Genomic DNA, 25,118 nt, shown 5'->3' on the forward strand with positions numbered 1-25,118 from the left:
AGGGACTTGCTCACTTGCTTATTTTTTTCAATACCGATCAGTGGATGGTGGCAATACGCACTTCTGCAAACATAATTTATAACTGGTGTTGTGCTGCCCCCAGATGGCACTGTAGGCCTAAATATTACCATAGTACCACGTTCCATTTCCATTCCTTCGAGTGCCGTTGTCAACTCCCAAGACGCCATAACTGTTGAAGACATAGCTTAACTTTGTTACCAAAACACTTCCTAATAATTTCCCCCAGTAAATCCACATTTATTTTCTATATGCATCAATAAATTAACCGTCTAACATTCAGTACACTATTCTTATCAAAGTTCATCCTACACTCTTGCTTTGTATATCCAACACAAAATGCCACACATTATTGTGCAGGAAGTGAAACGCGCGCACACCTATATTTTTGTGAATATAAAGAAGGGGACACAAACGACAGGGGACCCACAACCAAGTAGTGCAGTACATCGGGCCTCAAGCTCATATATTATGAGATCTGTAACCTCATAATGTGAGGTTGAAGTATAACCTATCGTACTGAAATCGTCTTTTAGGAAACCTGTAGACTTACCGGTGACTGACAAATTAATCAACATAAAATAGTCTATGCATCAAAGATGCCCAGCCTATTATGAAATCACTAGCATATGCGTGTTTATAAGCCCACAATTCAGGTCATGTTATTTTGTCGCACCATAATTCACTTTCAGTTTCTATACTTATAGATACGGATTGCAACATGAGATAGGTAGATTTGTTTAGGTTGTGTTTGTCGACATTTATTATATAAATATTTTGGCAAAAGATGGACCCAGAGTAAAGAACATACATGCACTTGCTGTGACCACAAGATAAAAGACAGCCATCTGACGGGTAACAGATGGGTACAGGTAACAGGTTTGTAGTAGGCCTATTGGTCGCACTGCGCACATGACGCGACTCTGTAAATATCTGTAAATATGTATATGTGCTGTATTGATCTGTAGGCCTTATACCAAGTGCCGTTGCTGATTTCAATTCGATCTGTGAATATAGACATTAGTGTTATAAATATAATTAAGCAGACTATTTTATAGGCCTACATACAGTTTTCTAAATGATGAGAGTATGTTTTTGTAGGCTAGCGCGTTTTTTAAGTTAGGCCTAGACTGTGGGTATACGAATCTTCACATTTTCTCTTGTGAGTTCCCACACTCCGACACGACAGAAATGACTTAAGGCCTACCTGTTGCTGGACTTACCGTAGGCCTTAAGTAAATTGCCACTGGCTGCGCATGACGCAGGTTTTAGAGTATGTTGGAGGCGTTTGGCGAGACATAACTTTTTGTGGGTGTTCTCCCTGTTTCATCCCCGCTATTTACGCGTTTTAATTGCTGTTTTGCTCACCTGTGCGTCTGAAGAGACTGGCGCCATTGGTAATTACTCGACGTCTAGTCTAACAAAACGTGTTGCCTGCTTATGTCTATTGTCCGGCACTGACATGAATTACTCCTGTCTTGTCAATAGGTGGCGCCTTGGCACAATTGCTATGAATATGTAGTTATGTGTAGTTGAGCCTGGTTTGAACTTTCCTTATATCAACACATCGGATGATAGTATTTCTGAGCAGAGCCTATTAATGAGGAGAGAGGAAAAATGATTTCAGAACAGCCTATTTGTCAAGTAATGACAAGTAAATATTGTGCAATGGCAAATATATATATATATATATATATATATATATATATATATATATATATATATATATATATAATAACATAAGAATTAACGGAACAGTCTTTTACTCAAGGGTAGATTTTTCGGTGTGAAGCAGTGAATGATGGAGTTTTGAATGCTGAATGCTTTGTTGATGGAGTAGAAAACACACACTGAGTATGTTTATGCTTTCAGCATCTGATATAGGAGACTAGAGAGTAAGGCTTTCCTGGCTTTCAGTTATCCATCAGGAGTATCTAAATGTGCCTCGTATAGGCCTACGTCGACTGTTTGCTTACCTATTGGTTGCGCCCCTCACATGACTCGCCGTATATGGACCGCCCTGACAGCATCTCAGGGAACAGAAGCAACCCGAAGACGAACATCCTCCACCGGGAAAGAGGATGCGCCTGTAAACAAACCTACAACAAAACTACCTCTTGTAGCGTCAAAACTTCCCCTCCAATTTTCAAGTTTTAGCTTAGATATTTTTACATTGTTTATTACATGCTGGATCGTATAGCGTGAACCTGTGTATTTCACTTTGGAACGATGACTGGAGTCTTTGACAGCCTCGCCACAGATATGCACTCCAACCAAATTACCTCCACCAACTTCCACACCATGAAATCGCAAGACTCGCCCACGTTACCGGTGTCCACAGTGACCGACAGCAGCTTCTACAGCAGCCCCCAGCCTGGTCTGTGCGCTGGGGCGGCTTACGCACAACTTGGGTCTTATCCTTACCACCCCGGGGGAGCGAGTAACGTACACTACAGTCCCAAAGCGTATGACATGGGTTTCGGCTCCTCTTATGGCGCCTATGGGTCTTACGCTTCTGGATCATCACCCGTTCCTACAGACACAGGTAAACTGTCATCTCTATTTCTGACGTCTCTCTCGTCAATATCCGTCGGGTGTTGAGACGTCAGTTGCTTAAACCGTTCCATTTTTTCTTTCCAACAGAAAAAGAGGAGAGTGAACCAGAAATTCGAATGGTCAACGGAAAACCAAAGAAAATCCGAAAGCCTCGAACTATTTACTCAAGTTTCCAGCTGGCTGCCCTTCAGCGGAGGTTCCAGAAGACCCAGTATCTAGCGCTCCCAGAACGTGCCGAACTGGCAGCGTCCCTCGGCCTGACGCAGACGCAGGTGAGAGCAGTTGATTTCAAGAAATTAATGAATAGACTATATGGGTACAAATGTTTGAAACATGCGCAGGTTTGGCGACTCTGGGACTTGCTCCACTCTGAATGTAGTTAACAAAGGCAACACTATTAATGACATAAGCCCTAAAACTGAGAATATGTGTGGTATACCACAGTATACTGCCTCTGGGCTACTAACTTTAATTGTCGTCGTCTAGAGCAGTAATAAAATGTGCTATTTACTTCAGTTGATTTTAATAGGCAGATGTTTTGGAAGGCGAACCCTTTACAGTAACTAAATAGCCTACTGCCTTTTGCAAATGCATGATTATATTCACATTATTAACGTTGATGTACTGTTTTAGGTGAAAATATGGTTTCAGAATCGGCGCTCTAAATTCAAGAAGTTGTGGAAAAACGGGGAAATTCCTCCAGACCAGCACGTTGCCCCGAGTGATTCTCCTCCATGCAGTTCTCCGGCCGAGACGAACTGGGAATTCCCTCAGAACCAAGCACTGAACGACGGGGATTCGACCATGAACCAGAACACTGGCCCACCGAACACCACGGCCCCTTCGTTCCTTACAAACTACTCTTGGTACACGTCCACGAACTCTGCAACGCACACACCGTCAAGCCATCTCATCCAGCACCATAACAGCACAATGAGCACGGGGCCTATTTTCTAACTTTGAACTCAAAAGTTGAGAGGAACTATGGAAGGAACTCGATCGTCGCTGGATTTCTACCCACCAGTGCGCCTGGTTTCGCAGGGGACCATTATGTTGGGGAGAGTGGGGAGAACTTTAAAAGAAACCCTATTGAATTTTCCTTTTTGGATTTTTTTTCCCGTTGGACATGTAGTACTCTCATGCAATGATTTGGGAATTAAATTATTTTTATTCAGCTATTTATTGCTCTATTTTGCGCTTATTGGTGTTAATTCAACATACACGTAAACACGGGTAATAACACCATATAGACCATGCATTTATTGTAGAATATCCAGGGTTTCACTGTAATCACAAATGTAACTAACACTGAGGATCCAGCTCCCTGCTACCAAGTTTGCCTCAAATGAAAATGGCATTGCCTTTGAAGTAGACCTCATAACCTATGTGTTCGTTGTTTGGTTGCCTCCCATGGGACATATGTAACCGTTCAGTGCTCGTTTAAATTCTGTGTGGGCTATTTGAGGTAAATGACTGGAATGGGAGCCCATTTGTTTAAATTCAACGCAAACAACCGTCTCAACACCACCCTTTGATATGTGCCCAAACGCTTCATCTTGGCTGCTGGCTTCCACACTGCCAATAAGTAACAGGCTAATTCAAAGCCGAATATTATGCAGTTTAACAACATCTGGGTCATCTGAACACGATTCGTGTATCCGATTTTATTTGTATGCTATACTGTGATAAATGTTGTTTTATTTCAACAAGCATTGTTCTGTTTCGTCTTCAATTTTGTCGGAGCTCCTGTCGTCCAAATGTAACGCTTTTGTTTTGTGCAGATAATGACAGGAGTGTTATGACACTATTGTTGACACCACTGCTCGCATTGGTGGGCTCCTGCTCTTTTTTAACAGTATTTCGACTGGGGTGAAATGTTTTTGGTTACCAGCAAATCTGGAGAATGCGGACTGTCAGACTGACGTGACCGCATCCCCGCAGCACTGGCGCCAGATGTGCCTTCCGCTGGATCCAGCTCAGCGAAGCGGAACCACGGATGATTGGACACGTAGTACTTTTCAAAAGTGATCACATATCAGCGACTTTAAAATCAGTTAATCAGAGGAGTGGGGTAGGCTTGTTCGGCGCAGGGGCTTCATTGTATGGTGGTCCTGTTGCAGAATTGTTTCTATATGGTAGTTCTGGAAAGATTACAGGCCCGAGGCCAATAAAACGACAGAGCGTGTAGGCCAAGACTCTATGAGCGCTGTGGTGTGCAGCGCTGCCAACAGCTTTTTTATTAACCATTGCGGTTCGTCGGTAGTGAATGGAGTTTCCTGGGTTCCCTTCGTCTCTTAATAGGATCAGATTATTAAGAGTAGCCTTGTGCACAGCACTGAACCGGCTCTGAATAAGAGATGAGATAGCCTATAAAGAGAACTAGAGACATAGAGAGAGAAAGAGAGAGAGGACGTGAGGGCGTTCCGAGTGTGGCCTGGGTTCTTCCCCCAGCAGACTCTCTGGAGTCAGCGCGCGCCTCACCCAGACGTTTTATGCTGTAGGCCTCCAAAAAAAAAAAAAGCAGGAGAAAAGAAGAGAGGGAGAAACCGAAGAGACAAAACCGCCTCAAGCAGACCGACATGGAAACATTTCCCCTCCCAACTCGCCTCCACTCCCGGCCTCTTGCTTCAAGCTATTCTGGTCTCTGAGCTCGAGCACTTCTTGAGCACACAGTTCAATACCCTGAAAAAATATAAGAATAGTCTATGTGTCGACAGCATTTAGCTAGAGACTTCTACTGCTCCGTAGCTCTCAAAAGTAAAATGTAACATTTCATTCTAATTTCTATCCGACAATATATGTGCAAGCAAGTAAATGAAATAGCCATTAAATTGTTGCTAGTCAGCCGAAATGACCGCATTCTCCAAACTGAACCAACATTAATAAAAGGTAAAGTATAGTTGTACGACTGCAAGCGAGTTGTATCATGTTAATGTGCTTGTAAACGAAGATCGAGGTCTATAATCCTATCCTCCCTCACTTCTCATTTGTGCAAATACCTATTTAAAAGCTCTCCAAGGCAATTCATGATCCAAGTCATTTAAACTCAAGAGGGTTTCAGTCCATGTGTTTTAAGTGTATAGCCTATACGTATCACACTCAGGTGATGTAAGGGTTCTGCCAGTCAATATTTTAAAACTTAATTGCTTTGACATGAAATTACATTAATAAAGATATTAGAAAAACAAGAATTCATAACATTAACATACATTTGTGTAAATCAAACATAATAAGAGTGCAGTAATCGTCAACTGGTGCAGAATGTATTATACCGAATGTATTATACCAGAATGTATTGTATCACGTGAAGCAGTTGGGTCAGTTCAAGCTAAAATCAGAATTTCCATTTCATTTGTTGTACATTTTATGGCTTTTATGTAGCGGAGTTAGATCCCATGAAAAATTCGTTTCAGCCTATTTAAATATGTTATTTACGTTCCTGTGTCCCTATAGCAGCAAAGTATTTAATATCAAGTAGGACTAAACAGTAACGTAAATGTAATGTAAAAATATGTGGGCTAAATTAAATATGTAGCTCGAATTCTGTCTATTTAGTGGCATATGCCTTTGACAACTGGTCTAGAAGTTGGTGCAACACCTATATTCAAACTTACGTTTCAATAATGGTACTGGGTGTATAAGAAATAGAAATAAATCTTAAAATAAATGAAATAATTGGTGCCTCATTCTCGAGAATAGGCCTATATGTGTGTTTTCAGTTATGAAGGGCCTGCGCTTTTAAACTTGGGATTTACCACCTTTTTTCCATACATGGACAATATTCAGATCCTGACGCAGGGCCTTGGATAGTCATTTTAATGTACTCTACATCAACGATCTCAGAGTTATGCGCTAATCCACAGGATTGCCAGTGCAAATCCCGCTCGTTTTCTCTTTTTTCCACCCACATCTTGATTTGGTAATTACTTCCGTTCTCCATAATCAGACGAAATAGCGGCGAAGCTGCAATTTTGGGAGCGAGAAAAAAATGCTCATAATTTTCCCAAGGATTACTGAGCCTTCGAGTGCCATTAGTGTGGCGAAGGGTAAACATTCATGCTAATAATCTTTGCTTTTTCACTCTTTCTCTCCTCCCAGATAGGCCTATAAAAGAGATGGGTTTGACGCTCACTGCGCAGACATATTTTATAACTGAGCAGAACTCTCATTGTATAACCTAATGGAACTACACAAGACAGAGGAGCGCCCCATATTTGGAATCGTGACTTAACCTTTGAACGCATATCTCTGCGATTGATGTCAAACTTATGTAGGCTACTACAAGGACAGTAGGTAAGAAACCTAAAGCTTGATTTACGTAGAAATGACTCGGTAAATACTATATAAATACTACTGTAAGTTAATTAATAGTTGTTTTATATTTTATTTCTATTTCGTTGAGATTAATATCTTGTCCGTTTATCTAGATACCACCACCCCCAACCTCCACATGCTCAGAGGGAGATGGCAGTGAGGGAGAGGATGGGAAAGAGAGAGGAAAGAAGATAGAGAATCCTACTTCCTTTTACAAGATTTAATTCAGTGTTATCGAGCTATTTTCCATAGCCAAATATGAATGTGATATTTGTCTTAACTTATTGATTTCGTTTTACACTGATGTAGGCTACGCGTCTACCCTCACTGAGGCAGCAAGCCCCTATACATCGCACTAGCACCTGAAAGCAATTTGCCAGAAAAGCGACAGAAATAGCCGTGCACCTATTTTCCGCCTTTTAAAAGACCGAGCTCTCCTTCTCTCTCTCTCCATCTCCCTTTATCTTTTGTTAGACTGAAAGGATTCCCTGACCGGCAGAAAATTGCTCATAATTGCCGTAACGATGGAAAACGCGAGAGAATGAATAAAAGAGAAATGACTGTAATTACGTTTCTATTTAGTGGGTGCTCGCTCGCCCGCCCGCCATCAGTGGGCCAACCCACGCGCGCTTCTGCAGCTGCACGCGTCTGTGTAGTCTGTCGCAGCGGGAAAGAGTCAAGAGAAGAAAACGAAAAAGGCATTTCGAACTGAAGAGCTTGCGATCATTAAATATGACACAAATAATAATAAAACAAGCTTTATAGTATTACAAAATCTAATGGTGAACTGTGATCATTTCAGCACTTGCAAATGTCCTTGGGTTGGAGTGATGCACACAGGCTACTTTAATTAGACTACAATATTAATTTGACACAAAGAATGCTGAAAGAAAGCTGTACAATTTCCATTCATTCATTTGTGTCTCACCATCACTGTGAAGAAATAAAACACTATTTGATGATTGCTATATATTAGGTTATCCTTTAATTCTGTAGTCTACAACAAATCATATTCAGTAATTCTGTGTGTTGAAAGAAAACTGAAAGAACGTGTCATCAAGAAGAGTAAGAAAAATAAAGTGATTACAGAATTGAAAATCCTACAAAAAGAAACATACACAGGACAGAAAATAACGGCCTGCAGGATTCAGTGTCCATTGGCTTGGTCAGCCTACATCACAGCATACGCGTTCATTGAGGTAGGCCTTGTCCTCCAGAATGTGGAACAGCCAGGCTTTCTTACTGGCGTGTCCCAGCATTGAGCCCCTATGGTCATAAATTACGGAAATAAATTATATTTTGTGCTGCATTTTATCCTGTGAAAAGGTTTGAGCGTCTTCACAAATATCTTTGCCTTCCATATGGGGCTCTCCTTCCCCGCAAAATATGTGCGGTACCTCGCATCGAATGTATCTGTTCCAAGAGAAAGCAGACGTTTTGTGAAATTATGTAGGCCTGATTATTACTGGTTGGCAGCACAACGCTTTTGCAAGAGAACACAAATGTTTCAGGTGTTCTGTCACAACCATCAAACCCAACCCGTTTCTCAATTAGAATAGAATCTTTGAAAGTCTCACACTGTCCGAGCAAACGTATGGCCCCACAACTGTGTAGGTAACGTTCATATCAATTGAGTATGCTGAGTGTCCTCCTGGTGGACTGTCTGGTACCAGCTATTGTACTCGGATACGTAGGAGACCATCGTTGGCTCGGTGGAATCCGCGTAAGATGTGAGGTAGGAGTTCCACACCGATGTGCTGGGCAGTGTGGTGGCAGATAGCCCTTGTTCAGCTATTTGTGTTGTGGTTTCAAGGGTTCCTCGTCCCTGCTTGATGATTTTCTTAAACTTGGACCTTTTGTTCTGAAACCATATTTTAACCTGTGAAAGAAAGAAGACGATCACTTAAATGCAGGCAAGTAAACTGATTGTGGTTCCCTGATACAGAAAAGAAGTCAACAAAGCAGAAGTTTCAATTTAATTAACAACGGATTGTTCTGCTGGCAATAGACAACAAATGCTTTCATTGGAAATCAAATTAAATAGTTAATGGATTAGGCCATTTTGACGTGCCTGCGTTTGCGTGATCCCTAATGACGCAGCGAGTTCGGCTCTCTCTGGCAGCGCCAGGTACTGCGTCAGCGCGAAGCGCCCGTTGAGCGCTTGCAGCTGCGCGCTGGAGTAGATGGTTCTGGGCCGGCGAATCTTCTTCCCTTTGCCGTTGAAGCGCACCAGTCCGCCGCCCACTATCTCACTTCTTTCCGGCTTTGATCCTACAGGTGGTAACAAAATGCGTGCGCAATCTGTGATGAGGTCATTTCTGTCCAAGCATGAGCAAGCATTGAGATATAATTATCTGTTATTACAGGCTGGATATGTGGTTTCTGAACATTCGTATGAAATCATTACTAACGTTAATGTCATGATGATTTCTGTTCTCAACTGTTGCTCGACTGTTGTGCAAACCGCAGTTGTGACAAGAGATTACTGTAAGAGAGAGTGGTGTTTTCTTACCTGTCTCGGTTAAACTAGGGGTTTGAACGGCGCCGGAATAAGGCACCGGGCTCTGCTGAGAACAGGTATATCCCAGCGGATGGGGGACGGAAGATGCGTTTCCGTAAGACATCTCGTGCGCAATGGCCCCAATGGAGAAGTGTGCCACCGGCGACGATTGCGGAGACCCGCAGCAATCCATGAGCAGCGGTTTGTCTGTGGGGGAGCTTCTGTTGTTATGGCATCGCGCTCATTCCAAGTTGGAGATAGTGGAATGTCCGACCTCGTGTTGTCTTCTGTTGTGCATTTTCAAAGGGGCAAGGAATGATGTTACCAAGCCACCTTTTTTTCCCTCAAGCTTTGTCAGTAAAGAATCCTTACAAAAAGCGAACTTTTTTGACCAACCTGCAGTAAAATGTCTTGAAGCAACTGCTTTGTATCACGACGAGCAGTGTATTCGACGTGATCTGATTGGCTTGCTGTATATACGAGATGCTGCCATTGGTCGTGAAATTCAGTCTGTGGTCTGAGTAATGCGCGTGTTTATCGCTAATCCATATATTCCAACCTGTTCACATGTTAAGGAGTGAGCAGATGCTATTACTAAATAGTATGTGTTCTAGAGTTAATATCGAAATATTGGTCTTTAAAATTTTTATTTTATAATTTCATTGCGATTTAGCCTATGTTAAATCAATTTATTCTTTGTTAAAAATACCGAATAATGCATATGCAGAGCCACTCACGCTTTGACTGCGCATCAGTGAATGTCTATAATGTGGACATAAGAGATGTAACAGATCTGTACCAGGTAACTTCGTAGGTCTTTGAGTTGATCTTTATATGGTTAATTATGCAGAAGCCTGTTTCAGTGGACCACAGCTGTTTCATTAGCGTATCATGAGCGACGAATTTGCATGTCTCGTGCGTAATTGACCGGATACTTAAACTGTTAATTGCTAGTAATTGTAGATTTCCCATTAAAATATTTTTTCACTGAGTTGAGTATACCTGTTGTCATGGAACCTGAAGGTAACCTCAAGAACATGCAAGGTAGCCTACTGGGTATTAACATTTATACATTTTAACATTACAAACATAATAATTCAGTCCTAGACTAAAACTCGTAACTCAAACACTGATGCACTGAAAACCAAATAACCAGGCCAATACCGAAAGCTCTAATTTTTAGCCGGCTTTAATTCACTTACCTGTAACATTATAAAATCATATACCATTTTGTTCGTTTCACTAGCGTGAAGGTAATGCCCTACCAGCATGGCATAAAATCGTTCAGATTACCTCAGGGAGACGTTGGACTGTTTTCGCTTGATGATATTAGATGTGGCTCATACAGCAAGCACACATCGCATATAGCATCTCAATCACAACACATCCAGCTCGTTAGCTTGTGTATCCCGCCAGTCAGATGTTCATAACGGCATTACCTCTGCAGTAACCTCATCAGACAGGCAGACACGGAGAAAAATGCATTCCGCTAATTGGATGTAACGAGATTTGGGATGGTCAAGGCAAGCCAAGGGAATGGCAGAAAAATCTACCGTGGTGAATTCCCCATGAATGCAAATAAAATAAAGAAATTATGTTTAAACTTTAATAATTTACTCCAGAAAAATAATGCACTCCAGGTTTAACTGAAATAAAAATAAAAAAGAAGCTTCTGAACCAAATAAAACCAATCTCCATTTCAATATTTTACAAACTCTACCCATAGCGTCACATTAGCCTTGTATTACAGTGCACTAGATAGATAATGGAGATTAATAATTACAGTAGGCTTTAGAAGAAAGACAAAATTTTACTTAAATAACATATTCTTACATATATCTCGTATTGCAAGCTTACAAGGAAGAGTTGATTTCAGTGCCAATGTGCAGGATTTTAAAAACAATGCCTAATAAGTCATGCTGACACACATTTATGGTACAATTTACACACACAGTCTATAACTGTTCTCCCAAATGGCGCACGCACACATGCACGCACACGCACACGCACACACACACACACACACACACACACACACACACACACACACACACACATATCAATCCTCTTCAGGAAGCTTGGTGAGAATTTCAACACCATCAGAAGTGATGACGACAGTGTGCTCAAACTGGGCTGATCTGAGGAGACACACACACAAACACACACACACACACACATACACACACACACACACACACACACACACACAGAAGTAAATGATCACAGCGTCTCAAGTTCTGTTGGACACTGCCTGAAGCTGCGAATCCTCTTGCAATGCTGGGAGAGGAAAGGTCTCTTCCTCTCATCCTCTGCCCTCCATTCCTCCCCCCATTCTCTCTCTCTCGCTCATAACCACTTAATAAAATGAACTCTTGACTGTTCACCTCTCACTGTTCCCCTGTCTCATCCCAGCATCTAACCTGATCAAAAACTATCCCTTATCAGGATACCCCCACCCCCACCCCACCTCTTCTCTCTCCTTCTCTTTCTCACTCATCTCTTGCTTTCACTCCATCCCCTTCTCTCTCTGTCACCCAAACACACATAAATGCACACACATTCATATTTTCCGACCATCACACTGTGAGCCGGTTGAATAATTACCTGACATCTCAACTTCTGCCCCTCCACTCCAGAACCTTCTCTAGCACACTCCACACTGAGAGCTTCCATAATCAGTGGGGCTGAATGTCGAGAACTAATCATTTCGATAGGCTGGCCCACCTAACCCAGCGCTCATGCATTCCCATTCAAAGCTAATGCAAATCAGTAGAGGCCTCTTATGATTAAGAGCCGTAGAATATGATTACAGTCTACAAGTGTGATATGTGATTAATCGGCTATGTATTTTATAGGATTAATAATATGATGGTCAAGTAGAATGCAAAGGAAGTGAGGGTGTTACCTTTTGTCGTCTGCAGAGACAGCGGTCCATTTGTCCTTCAGGATGCGGAACTCTGAGGAACCTTCCATCAGGATGGGTTCTGAAGGAGAGAGAAAGAACAGTGTCACACTGGTGATTTCTCTTAAACTAAGGGCACAAGCTCAGACCTGGAAAAGCTTCACTGTGTGCCATAACCCCGTGAGTCAACATCTTGTTTACCTTTAGTCAAGGTCACCCAAAACTGAACAATTTCTAGTTTTTTTGTTTTGCCTAAGATTATTTACATTTTTAGCTTTTCTATAATTAGAGATTTTAGTAGCTAGCCTTGAGATTAAGCCCGAATGAGTCTACTGAAATGAGTTACCTACTCCAAGCACTGGCAGTTTTCGACTAGGTCAGCACACATTTTTCTGTGGTTAATTGCAAAGTGGCTGCAATTGAGTTTGAGAAAGAAAAGAAGGCAACTAAGCATTACATTCAACATTACATTCCATTAAACATTCAAACGACTCATCATCAGATGAAAACAAGTGTTTCAGCCATGTCTGTGTGGAACATTTTTTTTTAGAAACAGCTGGCCAAAGGACACTTGGTTTCAATACGTGAGATGCAGCAGACGGCCCATGCTTCATGGCGGCTACCTTGGGAGAGGCAACTGATGTTTCTCCTGAAAGTCTTTGTCTTAGATTAGGTGTGCCATCATTATTTTTGGTGACGAGCATGATTTGACATACTCTTTTCAATTTTTTTTAAAATTATAGGTTTCTTTTATATGCTGACCTTTGAGTGTATATGTTCACCTTTGCTGTTGAATGATGTATCATTTGAAGTTGTTGTTAGGAAAACCTGAGAAGTATGACAACATGCCCCGCTCTCTTCAAATCACAGAAAATATTACCGCAACAAAAAGCCACATATGCGTAGCCGCGACGAACAGCCCAACTAACAGCTATCGTTATACACACTCATGCTCATGCAGGACACACATGCTCGCACACCTACAACAAGAAGGTCAGCTGACAGATATCATTGTCCCGCCCATGTATGCCACAATCACACACTCACTGACCTATGGTGAAGGCCATGCCCTCCTCCATCTGTAGGTCATTGTCATTTGCTGTAAAGGAGGGGGAAGATCCACATATAAGTAACAGGTTTGTGACTTCCGAACAACATTTCTTCAGCACGCAATACATTATGGCATGATCATCAACATCTATGTCATTTGATTTGTAAATTAAAGCTGTTCTTTTAGATTGATAATTTATGGGTAAGACGCGAGGACACCCGTTACTATAGAGTATATCAATCAAGTGAACTGTCTGTTTAATCAACTTGTTTAGAAGTGATGACTAAATAAATATCTGAGGGAAATTACAATTATAAATACATTTCTTTAAAAAGCTATACAATTCACTCAGATCCTTTTTGGAAGAACAAAAAAAGGCTTTTTTTACATTTTAGTAAGCAATGCTACGATGCAGAAACAAATCCTCTGAGTATAACAGTAATACACCTCCTCTTTCCTTCATTTAAGACATGACCATTCTTTGAGGAACACTTAAATCACAGATTTCATCTAACTCTGAAAAGGTGAAAAACCTTAGCGATTATAGATGTAATGTAATGTAATGTATTGTATAAGTTCCTAATAATTGGCTTAAAAGCATTTCACAGCATACGCCTCACCATGGTGCCAGATCTCTGGGTGTCCGTGAAAAAAGGACCCGATTCCATGACCAATGAAGTAGGGACATACACGAAACCCATGGGTACCAGCTATGTCACTGCAGCAGAGGAAAGAAAGAAAAGCAACAAAAGTGTTTCCGATCTATCAGACTTCCAGAGAGTGCTGCATTACATACTGAAATATTTAGCATTGTATTGCTCATTTGATAGTGCTCTTTCAGTCTACATTGAGCTTCATGTCTGGGTATTGTAGGCTACTCATTTAAGGAAACCATTATTGTTATACTGTTATTCTCATTTTGTTTGTTTGTGGCTGTTAAAAACAGAGCCGTTTGTTTTTACATTCAGGGTTGACAAATGGTGAATAGATCAAATGCGAAATCATTTTCCTATAAAATATTACACAGAAACAATTGCTTAGCTAATTTGTAAAATGTTAACGTAACCACAGTGTGTTTTTTTTTGTTGATAAAAATATCAACATTTCAGCTGTCCAGCAGGCTTGGGGTAATCGCTATAGCAACGGAGGGCAGCTGCTCCATTTACCGCTCTCCAAATGAGCAATTACAGACACAGCCTCTCCCACTGAGAGACATGTATTTTAGGCCCCATATTATGACAAAGAAAACCAGTTTAATTCTTAGATGGGAAAGAGTGTGTGTGAATGAGGGAGGGAGGGAGTGAGTGAAAGAGAGAGAGAGAGTTTTTATCTGACTCAGAGACCTATATTATGACAAATAAGTTTGCGACGAATATGGGCATCTTGTGTGTGTCTGTATATGATTGTTTGTATGTGTGTGCGCTCAGACATTTGTGAGTTAGCATGTAAAATCCAACAGAGACCCAAGACACTAACGACATAGTCTGTCATTATCTCCACAAATATGAATATTCATCCCTCTCTGAGAGGTGGCTGTAGACAGAGGGGACGTCACTATGGTCAGCACTCACCTACACTTAAGTTCCTCTTAACACACAACTCACCTGCTTTCTGCCGTACCTGGCGTCTCATCGCTCAACACACACACACATAAAAAAAAAGTACACACGCATACTAACACATTCACATATAAACATACACACACATTCACATATAAACACATACACATTTACAGCCGCGGAAAAAATTAAGAGACCACTTCAAAATGATCAGTTTCTCTGGTTTTACTATTTATTGGTATGTGTTAAAGTAAAATGTACATTTTTGTTTTATTCTATAACCTACTGGCAACATTCCTACCAAATTTCAAATAAAAATATTGTCATTTAGATTATTTATTTGCAGAAAAATGACAATTGGTCAAAATAGCAAAAAATATGCAGTGTCTTCAGATCTCGAATAATGCAAAGAAAACAAGCTCATATTCATTTTTAAACTACACAATACTAATGCTTTAACTTAGGAAGAGTTCAGAAATCAATATTTGGTGGAATAACCTTGATTTAAAATCACAACTTTCATGTGTCTTGGCATGCTCTCCACCAGTCTTTCACATTGCAGTTGGGTGACTTTATGCTACTCCTGGCGCAAGAATTCAAGCAGCTCGGCTTCTTTTCATGGCTTGTGACCATCCATCTTCCTTTTGATCACATTTCAGAGTTTTTGTTATGGGATTCAGGTCTCGAAATTGGGCTGGCAATGACAGGGTCCTGATCTGGTGGTACTCCATCCACACCTTTACTGGCCTGGCTGTGTGGCATGGAGCATTGCCCTGCTGGAAAAAACACTTCTCAGAGTTGGGGAACATTGTCAGAGCAAAAGGAAGCAAGTTTTTCTTCCGGGACAACGTTGTACTTTGCCTGGCTGAGGTTTGTAAAAGACCATAAGGATTGAACCAAAGCTGACTGGAGGTCCCTAAGTTCGTCTTCTCTGATGAGTCCAATTTCACAGTAGGTGCAAGACTCTGTGGCTTGTAGGCCTCTCCAGGTCTCAGTCTAACCATCAGACGACCATGTGTTGGGCAAAGCTGAAAATTGGACTCATCAGAGAAGACGAACTTAGGGACCTCCAGTCCGCTTTGCTTCAATCCTTATGGTCTTTTACAAACCTCAGCCAGGCAAAGTACAACGTTGTCCCGGAAGAAAAACTTGCTTCCTTTTGCTCTGACAATGTTCCCCAACTCTGAGAAGTGTTTTTTCCAGCAGGGCAATGCTCCATGCCACACAGCCAGGCCAGTAAAGGTGTGGATGGAGTACCACCAGATCAGGACCCTGTCATGGCCAGCCCAATTTCGAGACCTGAATCCCATAAAAAACCTCTGAAATGTGATCAAGAGGAAGATGGATGGTCACAAGCCATGAAAAGAAGCCGAGCTGCTTAAATTCTTGCGCCAGGAGTAGCATAAAGTCACCCAACTGCAATGTGAAAGACTGGTGGAGAGCATGCCAAGACACATGAAAGTTGTGATTTTAAATCAAGGTTATTCCACCAAATATTGATTTCTGAACTCTTCCTAAGTTAAAGCATTAGTATTGTGTAGTTTAAAAATGAATATGAGCTTGTTTTCTTTGCATTATTCGAGATCTGAAGACACTGCATCTTTTTTGCTATTTTGACCAATTGTCATTTTTCTGCAAATAAATGATCTAAATGACAATATTTTTTATTTGAAATTTGGTAAGAATGTTGCCAGTAGGTTTTAGAATAAAACAAAAATGTACATTTTACTTTAACACATACCAATACATAGTAAAACCAGAGAAACTGATAATTTTGAAGTGGTCTCTTAATTTTTTCCGCGGCTGTATATATAAGCACACACACACTATTCACATATTCACATCCAACTCTTGTGGTGACCCTCTCTCTCTCTCTCTTCCTGTCCAACAGCACTCCTCCAGCTACTGGAGATCCTCCACCCTCTCCTCTCTGTTTACCACTTTCTCTCCCTCCACTTCTTCTTTATCCCTCTCTCCTTCTCCTCTCTTATTTATCCCTTTTTCCTCTCCTCTTGGCTTAATTGCACAGCCCTCGGAGGACAAAATCTTTGGACTAGAGAAGAGGGAGTGACTTAAAGAGACGGGGAGTTTTTTTTTTATTTCTCTGGTCCCTCTGTGTGTAATGTGTAGTCTGTAGTCCTTATAAAAGCTGCATGTATCAATAATGGGTCCAGAAACAGACGGACAATACCATAAAATGGGTCATGGCAAGTGAATACAAATATTTAAATTGTAATGTTAATAAGTGCAATTTCTTAGATTTGTGGAACAGCTCAGGCATATCCAGACCATGTGCATCTGTGTATCACAACAGTGTATTAACAAGGGATATAATTTAGCCTGTATGAAGGTGGAGATATGATAACAGGTATGATTCTCCAGGGTTTATGTTACTTTTAACATGTGCCATTCACATTACAGGTCAAAGTGTTTGTGCAACCTGTACATCTATGTGAGTATTTAAGACTTATTCCATGAAGTTCAACTTCTATTTAGAATATGTCTTTAGGATGTCTTAAGGTTGCTAAGCCAAACACCAGTCCAGCTTTGGTCTGTAGGCAGCACAGCAGGGCGACAAAGAAACTCTTCAGTAGGTTAAGGTCTAAAGGTCTAGACTGGTTTGATCACACCTATCAGTGTGTTTCCTTTTATGAGACTAGGAGACTCCCAAGGCAGATGGGGAAACAACGGGAAATAACACAATAACATGTTCCTACACATCCCCTGAGTTTAGTCTTCCTAATCCTTGCAATGACCAAAGGTTTATTTCAGTTAGAAGGTGCCTGTAGAAACAAACACACTCACACACACGACCACACAGCCTGACACTTTCACATGTTGGTTCTCTCCACTGTGGTCTCTAGTTGTGGGAACAGGCTGAGAGAAACCTCTAGCAGGAAATTAAACAAGGGTGTGGTGTCAAGCCAGTGAGGAAATCTGACTTAGACTAGACAAACTTCAAGATTGAATACAGTATATATGGTAAACCTTTAAAGTGCAGCCATTAAATGGAAAATAAACCATTAAGTCTTTTTTTTATGAACACATTATGAAGAGTGTGAACATCATATAAATATTTGTATATCCATCTGAAACAAAAGCATCTGTAAAAACTAAACTAGTTTGGAACTGGATTCTTGCAATAATGGTAAAAATGTTAAACAGCTTGGAGTTCAGGAGCTGTTAAAAAAACGCAACAGCCGAATGAAGGGCCAACCACAGTGACGCAATACATGGATTTTTACAGGGCATACAGCAATATCAAATGAATCCTTAAAAAACACTTTCCAGCACTTTGGATACGTTGTGCATTTTAACTATTAAGTCTACTTCAGGGCTATCAAGACGCAAGTGTTTGTGTAGCTAAAAAAAAAGCCAATTGTAATGCAAATGAGGGCTTTTGGGAGCACAGTGTCTTTGCGGCGACCTTGTGGCTTGGTGGAGATGAATTCGGCGCACTCTGCGATGAGACAAGTGCCTGCATGTTGACAGGCAGGGACGGGGAGATATGCAGAGCACTGCACTCTCTCCCTATAGGGAGCACGCTCTTCCATGCCGAGAGGCAGCTACCCTATAATTTTCACCTCCTAAAGACAGACAGAAACGCGCGTGCACACACACTAGCACAGACACACACACACACACAAACACACACACAGGCACAGACACACTCACTGACAAAAACACACACACACAAGTATAACACAGGCATAACCACAAGCACATACACACTTGAGGACTGGAGCAGGAACACTCGCACACATACACGTACACACATACACACACACACACACTGACACACAAACACACACACACATAGAAAACCACCTTCAAAACTACCCTGTAATTTAGATGGAGAATGGAAAGCCCAGTGCACTCTGGGTAGCTGCTGCTGTTCGTGTGCTAGTGTAAGTGTGAGTTTGTGTGTGTGCCTGCGTGCGTATGTGTGTGTGTGTGTGTGTGTGTGTGTGTGTGTTTGAGTGTGTGGTGCATTAACATTCTGAAGGCAGATTCGGCATATTATTACACCTCTGGATGGACTGAGTGTAGAAAAAGACAGAGAGATGAAAGAGGCAGAGAAAGAGAGATGGGATTATTCCCTCCTTTGGAGACATAATGGCTCTGTCTGGATGCTTTCAGCAGCACAATGCCTGTTTAGATGCCTTTTAAGTCAAACAGCAGCGCATCCAGAAAATTCACTCGCCTTTCTCTGTTTCCCTTGGAATCACTCTCTCTCACACAGACACACACACTCTCTCTGCCTTCTTCACACACACAATCAAACACACTCTGTCTGCCTCCTTCACACACACAAATACACACAGACACACACACAGAGACACACACAGACACACACACACACACACACACACACACACAAAAACACTCTCTTTACATCACTGAAACAACCATTTTGATTTCATGGGGCCTTTTACACACTATTGTGAAACTCTCAGGAGTACCATACCAAATGTTAGCATCTACAACAAGCCTTTGAACAGGACTGTAGGGTATGAGGAGCCCATGCTGTCAGTGCCTCTGTTAAAGACAAGGAGAAAGTCCATCTTGTTTGCCTATATCCATATGACTATTTATGCAGTGCAATGCATCTTGGGTCAAACTAATTCCCTGAATAAAATGCATGCTAGGACAGGTCTAGTCTACCTGTGGCAATGGTACCTATATAGAAATATTGACTCACAGCATCCCCTTGATTGCTGTTAACCCATGCCATGTACCACGTGGAGCAGCATGTGTGTTGGGGCTAGCATGGATGCAGTAAAAAAAAAAAATCCTCCATGTCATCCTCCTTGAGCAGGATAAGGTTAATTCAAGGTCAATTTTCACCGCTTGCTCCATCAGAACTGCCAAAGTACATGTGTTACAGCAGAGTGCCCTATTTTGGAAAAAACATTTTACACAAATTGGCACAGGTGCATTTTTAATATACGTTCTTGTGTGGGAGACACGTGGCTTTTTCATCTTTGGTTATGTGCTGACGTACAGAGAAAGTCACCTTTGTATGCATCAGTTGTTGTGTGTTTGTACATGTGTGGGTTTGTCTTAAACTCATAGGCCAACTTTTTTTCAAGGGATGTCAGTTCATGTTGGACTTTCAGGCTTTGAGAACTTGAGTGGGACACAACACACATAAAAAACACACCTGATTGTGTTGCCGATGACACAGAGCGGTTGACCAGGTCTGCAGGCGGCGATGGCCTCGTCACGACAACGCCTTGCCACATCCACCAGCTTCCTCCCCACCTCATCCACTGAACCTATCAGAAATGTCTCTGATGTGTCTCCATGGTAACCCTCCAGGTAAACCTGAGAGACAGTGAGAAACTCCATATATAGAACAGCTGCTTATTTGTGTGTGTGTGTGTGTGTGTGTATATATATATGTGAAAACATTTTAGTGTGTATCTGAAATATGTGTATATTATGTGGGGATATATAGGAATGTGTGTATATTAAGTGTGAACATGTATACATGAGAGTGTTAGTTCATATGTGTATGTTAGTATGTTTCTTAAGCGAGCACTCACAGTCACATCGATGTTGATTATATCGCCATCTTCAAGCCGACGGCTGTTGAATGAAAGGAAAATCAGTTACTGCCAAACGCACACAAGACACCAAGAGTTGAGAGCCTACACTTTACAGAGAGCGGGACACACACACACACACACACACACACACACACACACACACACACACACACACACACACCTGTCTGGTATGCCATGACACACCACGTTGTTGACAGAGGTGCAGACAGATTTGGGGAAACCCCCGTAGTTCAGTGGGGAGGGGTATGCATTGTGCCGGACGGCCTCCTGATGGACGATGAAATCTACCTCATCTGTCGTCATGCCAACCTTTGGGAACAGTTAAACTTCATAGATACTCACTTGACTCAAAGCACACAGAAACACACAAAACATACACAGACACACACTTGTGGAGAGTCTAACCAAACGCATGTACATTAGCACACACACACACACACACAGTTTAACAATTACCTTGAGACTTCTTCCCGCCAGCAGCAGTATGTGTCTAGCTAGTTGGCAGGCACTTTTCATACCCTCAATCTGCTCCTCATCCTTAATCTCTATGTAGTCTGGCCATTCAGGAACTGACCTGGAAGACACATATTCAGGCCTCTGGATGTGCTAGAGAGAAGAGAGAAAAGAGAGAAAGAGAAAAGGGGGAGAGAATAAGAGAGAGAAACATGTTGAAGTTCCGAACAATATCAAGATTTGTCATGACAGCACTTGTCTGTTCAACCTTTGGTCCAAAGAGTTCTGTTGTTCTTTATGTAAAATCTTAACAATTTATGAATAACAGATATGTGAGGAAAAAAGATAGGAAGACAAACAGTGAGAAATGTGGATAAAACTGGAAAAAGGCAGAAATTCAACAGACTAGGCGGAGAGTAAAATATGGGTCTTTCAGATGAGAGATCAACGCTTCTATATCTATCCTGCCTTTGCTTTGTTCTGGCTTTTGGGACAGAATCTCGTTAAAATGAAGAAATGAACAAAATAAACCAGAATGCAGTCTAAAGCATTTGATGACTTGGGATGCTCTGTGTGTATATGGTGTGGAAAAAGATGAGAGAACGAGAGACTGTAACTGTCCAATGATTTAGCATCCTCTCCAGTGACCACACAAAACACACGCGCACACACACACACACACACACACACAAGCAAGCACAGAGAGAGAGACAGTTATAACAAAGTGCTTAGAATCAGAGACATCTGAAGAGCGCTCATCACACAGAATCATAAACCCAGAGTTTAAGGTCCATCCATCACAAATCAACCTAGTCCCTTTGTTCTTCAAAGCTTTCCCATTCATGCAATTTACATTGAATGTTGCAGCAACATCCAAGCAAGACATCCTATCTTTAAAAAATAACAAAATGTTACAAAAAAATAAATCACCATCACTGAACCACAATTATGGGACGTGGTACCTAAATTTGAGCCATAATAGTGGACCATTCCATCAAAAACCTTAAAATGCAATACTGAATCTTCCTAATCTCATCTGTTCCACGCTGCTTAAACATAATCTCTGAGCCAACATGGACGGACATGGTGAGGGAGTCTGATCCACAATGGCAGACATACAGGCCCTTTTGAGTCATAATAGAGCTTGGGGGGTGGTGGTGGTGATGGTGAAAGAAAGAGCCCCAGCTGGATGGTGAATTATGGGTAATTACTTTGGGCACAGCGTAGGCAGGTCGCACCACAGCGGGGCGCACCACGTTGTGGGAGCTACGCCACTTCCTCCAGAAGAAGCAGCGGCGTGGGGGGCACTGCAGACCAGCTGGGCGCTGCTGGGAGAGTGGGGGGCACATCCGGCGCCATGTCCCCCTCTGGAGTAACACAGGCCAACCTGCAGCAGGTAGAGATATGCGTGGATATGAGGTATCAAGCTACATTCACACATATTATATGCACACAGAGGGCAAGTTCAGGCCAAACCAAGGTCTGGAGTAAGCAGAGATGCAAATAACATTTTTCTCATAAGTTTAACTGTTAATACTTGTTGTTAGACTTTCTACTCGTCGTCCTGAACTACTTTGATTCAAACATTGTAAAAGCTTTGTCAAAATGAATACTTTAATGCATTATGCCAATAAAGATGAAAGCTTGAAAACGTAAAGTTGAAGTGATACAGTGGACACGAGGTGTTCACTCATACATAATACACACACAGAGGGCAACCCCAGGACAAACCATGGTCTGGAGTGGCTGGCCAACCTACAGCAGATTGAGCTAAAGACATGGTACTCCAGTCCACTCTCTGTATATATATAGAGCCAAAAGGGGAGCCAACACACACACTCTATCTGTGTGTCAGTCTGTCTTGCACTCACACACACAATCACAGACACAGACACAGACACAGACACAGACACAGACACAGACACAGACACAGACACAGACAGACACAGACACGCACACGCACACGCACACGCACACACAACACAAGTTGCAGGACTCAGTATCTCAGCACCACAGTGCCCTCTACAGCATCATCCACCATCAACATGCTTTTGCACAGAGGAACATCCATAAGCTCACTATGCTCCATCTTAAACCAAAACCATACAGTTATTTAAATAATCACCATGCCTAAAAGTAGAAGGGGAGCACAGATCTCTGCCAAGGCCATCTCGCAATGTTCTGTTCTTCATCTTCCAATCTTTTGTAGATCCGCCCGTAATACGGATCCACTCCACAATTTAGTGGGTAATTCCTTCGCCCGAAGCTAAACCCCTCCACTTAATTTCATAAAAATCGGCCCGGTAGTGTTTACATCCTCCTCAAACAAACAAACAAACGGCCCTGGATATATAAACTCCTTGGTCGAGACACTGAAACTCACATCAGGCTCCTTGACAACTGGGTTTCTGAAATAGACTCATGCAGTCTGTGCAAAAATAATAATGTGATTTATTCCACAATGCCATGACGCATCAGAGAAATGGTAAGAAGAAAGAAAGAGGTGGTTGGAAAGGGAAGTGGGGGGATAGGATACAAGGAACAGAGTGAAGGGTGAAGGGAGTACAGAACCGAGGAAGAATATAGTGGTGTGCTCAGAAACTGCTGTTGAGGTTTTGGCACGAAAATAGTTTGTGTTAGTGTCTGTTCTTCGCTCTGTGTGTGTGTGTGTGTGTGTGTGTGTGTGTGTGTGTGTGTGTGTGTGTGTGTGTGTGTGTGTATGTGTGTGTGTGTGTGGACATGGTGGATATGTCTGTGTGTGGGGTGTTCATGTAGAGGGTGGTGCCGCAATCTGAGATGAGGATGTGGTGTGTGTGTGTGTGTGTGTGTGTGTGTGTGTGTGTGTGTGTGTGTGTGTGTGTTTCAGTGCATAGTGGTGAAAAGCAAGAGTGCACCCTAATGTGTGTGCCTGTAATTAAGTGTTTCTTACCATTTCTGCCTCCCATGCAGGATACACTACTCAACAATCTCTCTGAAATTCACACACAACTTCTAATGCGCACACACACAAACAGGCACCCTTCGTGAACATGATGTCAACATAAAACAAGAATAGCCAGATGCATTACAGCTGAGCTTGTTTTGAGCAGTTTGCGAGCGCTCCTACAGTTGTGCGCGTCTACAAAAATAACAGGTCTGACGATATGACATGAAAGAATATTTAGACAAAAGAACGCCGTGGTCTCGAAGTGATAGATATGCCGACATGTCTGTCTTTACAGTCTACCCAACTATAGGCAACAGAACTGCAAATGAATCACCTTCAGGTGAACTACTGCTATGGGGCCTACTAAATGTTAAGTTTGTTCGTCTGGTGTTTTTGAAATTCTGACACAATCAGCCAGGGTTTTTATGACAAAAGCCCCAAACCAACATTCATTCGTTATAGCGTAGGCTACTTAGCAAGCACTTGCAGTTCATTGAAGGTAAACAGAACGACACAACTTTTTGCGCTTGCTTCGCCAAATTCGTTCGACAAGGTCACAATCGCCTGCCTCCAACAGAAATGAATGGAAAACAGAACTTCGCATCGCTGACATGTATCAGTAATCCTGCTCTATCCTAGCTCTTACCAGATTTGTAAGACCACTTCGCGGCAATGGGTGCCGCCATGTTTGCTATTCGAGCATACCACGTGACCAGTGTATTTCGTGCTTAGAACGCCACCTGTCAGCACAAAAAAGGTGACAGTGGCAGTGTTCACATTCCGCGCATACAGAGATGGAATTTTGCATTTCACTCTTTCATCTGTTCCCCCTCAGGAAATTAAAATCAACAAGACAAGGACAAGACGCAGACAGAAGGCAACTCCAAAATACCTATAGGCAACAAAATTGAGTAGAGTGCAATGTATTCCCCCCTGGCATAGCCAATACAATTCTGCGATACAATTCCTACATTTATTTAATAAAGAAAATTAAACAGCAAGTTATTGACTTTTTTAAATGAAAATGTATATTTCAGGACCCAGGGCAAAGGGTTGATCTGCATTCCCTCATAGCGGAACAGAACCCCATACATTCTACAGAACTCTGAGATGATGGTGTGTTGTTCTATATGGGGTGCAAGACATTGCTAATTTGGAGCAAGTAACCACATTTCTAGAATACTTGTATGAAAGATGACAACAGCTCCCGGCTTCCAAAATAGACCCAATATAGCGTTCAGCTCAGAGTTTAATGGTTGCACACGA

The 25,118-nt window shown here is 41.9% G+C and overlaps 3 protein-coding genes across 3 annotated transcripts; 1 reads left to right on the forward strand and 2 right to left on the reverse strand.

Annotated features, from left to right (window-relative positions):
- Window positions 1–2,247: 2,247 nt before the first annotated feature.
- Window positions 2,248–3,531, forward strand: dlx2b (distal-less homeobox 2b; the record flags this gene model as incomplete). The annotated part of the gene is made up of 3 exons (XM_080834672.1): window positions 2,248–2,563; window positions 2,662–2,846; window positions 3,208–3,531. 3 exons carry the CDS (start codon window positions 2,248–2,250, stop codon window positions 3,529–3,531), a joined length of 825 nt encoding a protein of 274 aa, XP_080690798.1.
- Window positions 3,532–8,509: 4,978 nt separating this feature from the next.
- LOC308362640 (homeobox protein Dlx1a-like) lies at window positions 8,510–9,581 on the reverse strand (the record flags this gene model as incomplete). The annotated part of the gene is made up of 3 exons (XM_080835371.1): window positions 8,510–8,767; window positions 8,960–9,159; window positions 9,401–9,581. The coding sequence occupies 3 exons, from the start codon at window positions 9,579–9,581 to the stop codon at window positions 8,510–8,512; spliced, it is 639 nt and encodes a 212-aa protein (XP_080691497.1).
- A 1,608-nt stretch (window positions 9,582–11,189) lies between these two features.
- On the reverse strand, window positions 11,190–24,546 carry metap1d (methionyl aminopeptidase type 1D (mitochondrial)). Its single transcript, XM_080833922.1, has 10 exons — window positions 24,499–24,546; window positions 22,138–22,313; window positions 20,930–21,079; window positions 20,634–20,782; window positions 20,450–20,492; window positions 20,065–20,228; window positions 13,962–14,059; window positions 13,342–13,389; window positions 12,294–12,372; window positions 11,190–11,526 (listed from the first exon to the last, which is right to left on the reverse strand). Exons 1-10 carry the CDS (start codon window positions 24,536–24,538, stop codon window positions 11,448–11,450), a joined length of 1,026 nt encoding a protein of 341 aa, XP_080690048.1. The 5' UTR covers window positions 24,539–24,546; the 3' UTR covers window positions 11,190–11,447.
- Between the last annotated feature and the right edge of the window lie 572 nt (window positions 24,547–25,118).

This window comes from Sprattus sprattus, assembly GCF_963457725.1.
Source record: "Sprattus sprattus genome assembly, chromosome: 3".
Classification (NCBI taxonomy): Eukaryota; Metazoa; Chordata; class Actinopteri; order Clupeiformes; family Clupeidae; genus Sprattus; species Sprattus sprattus.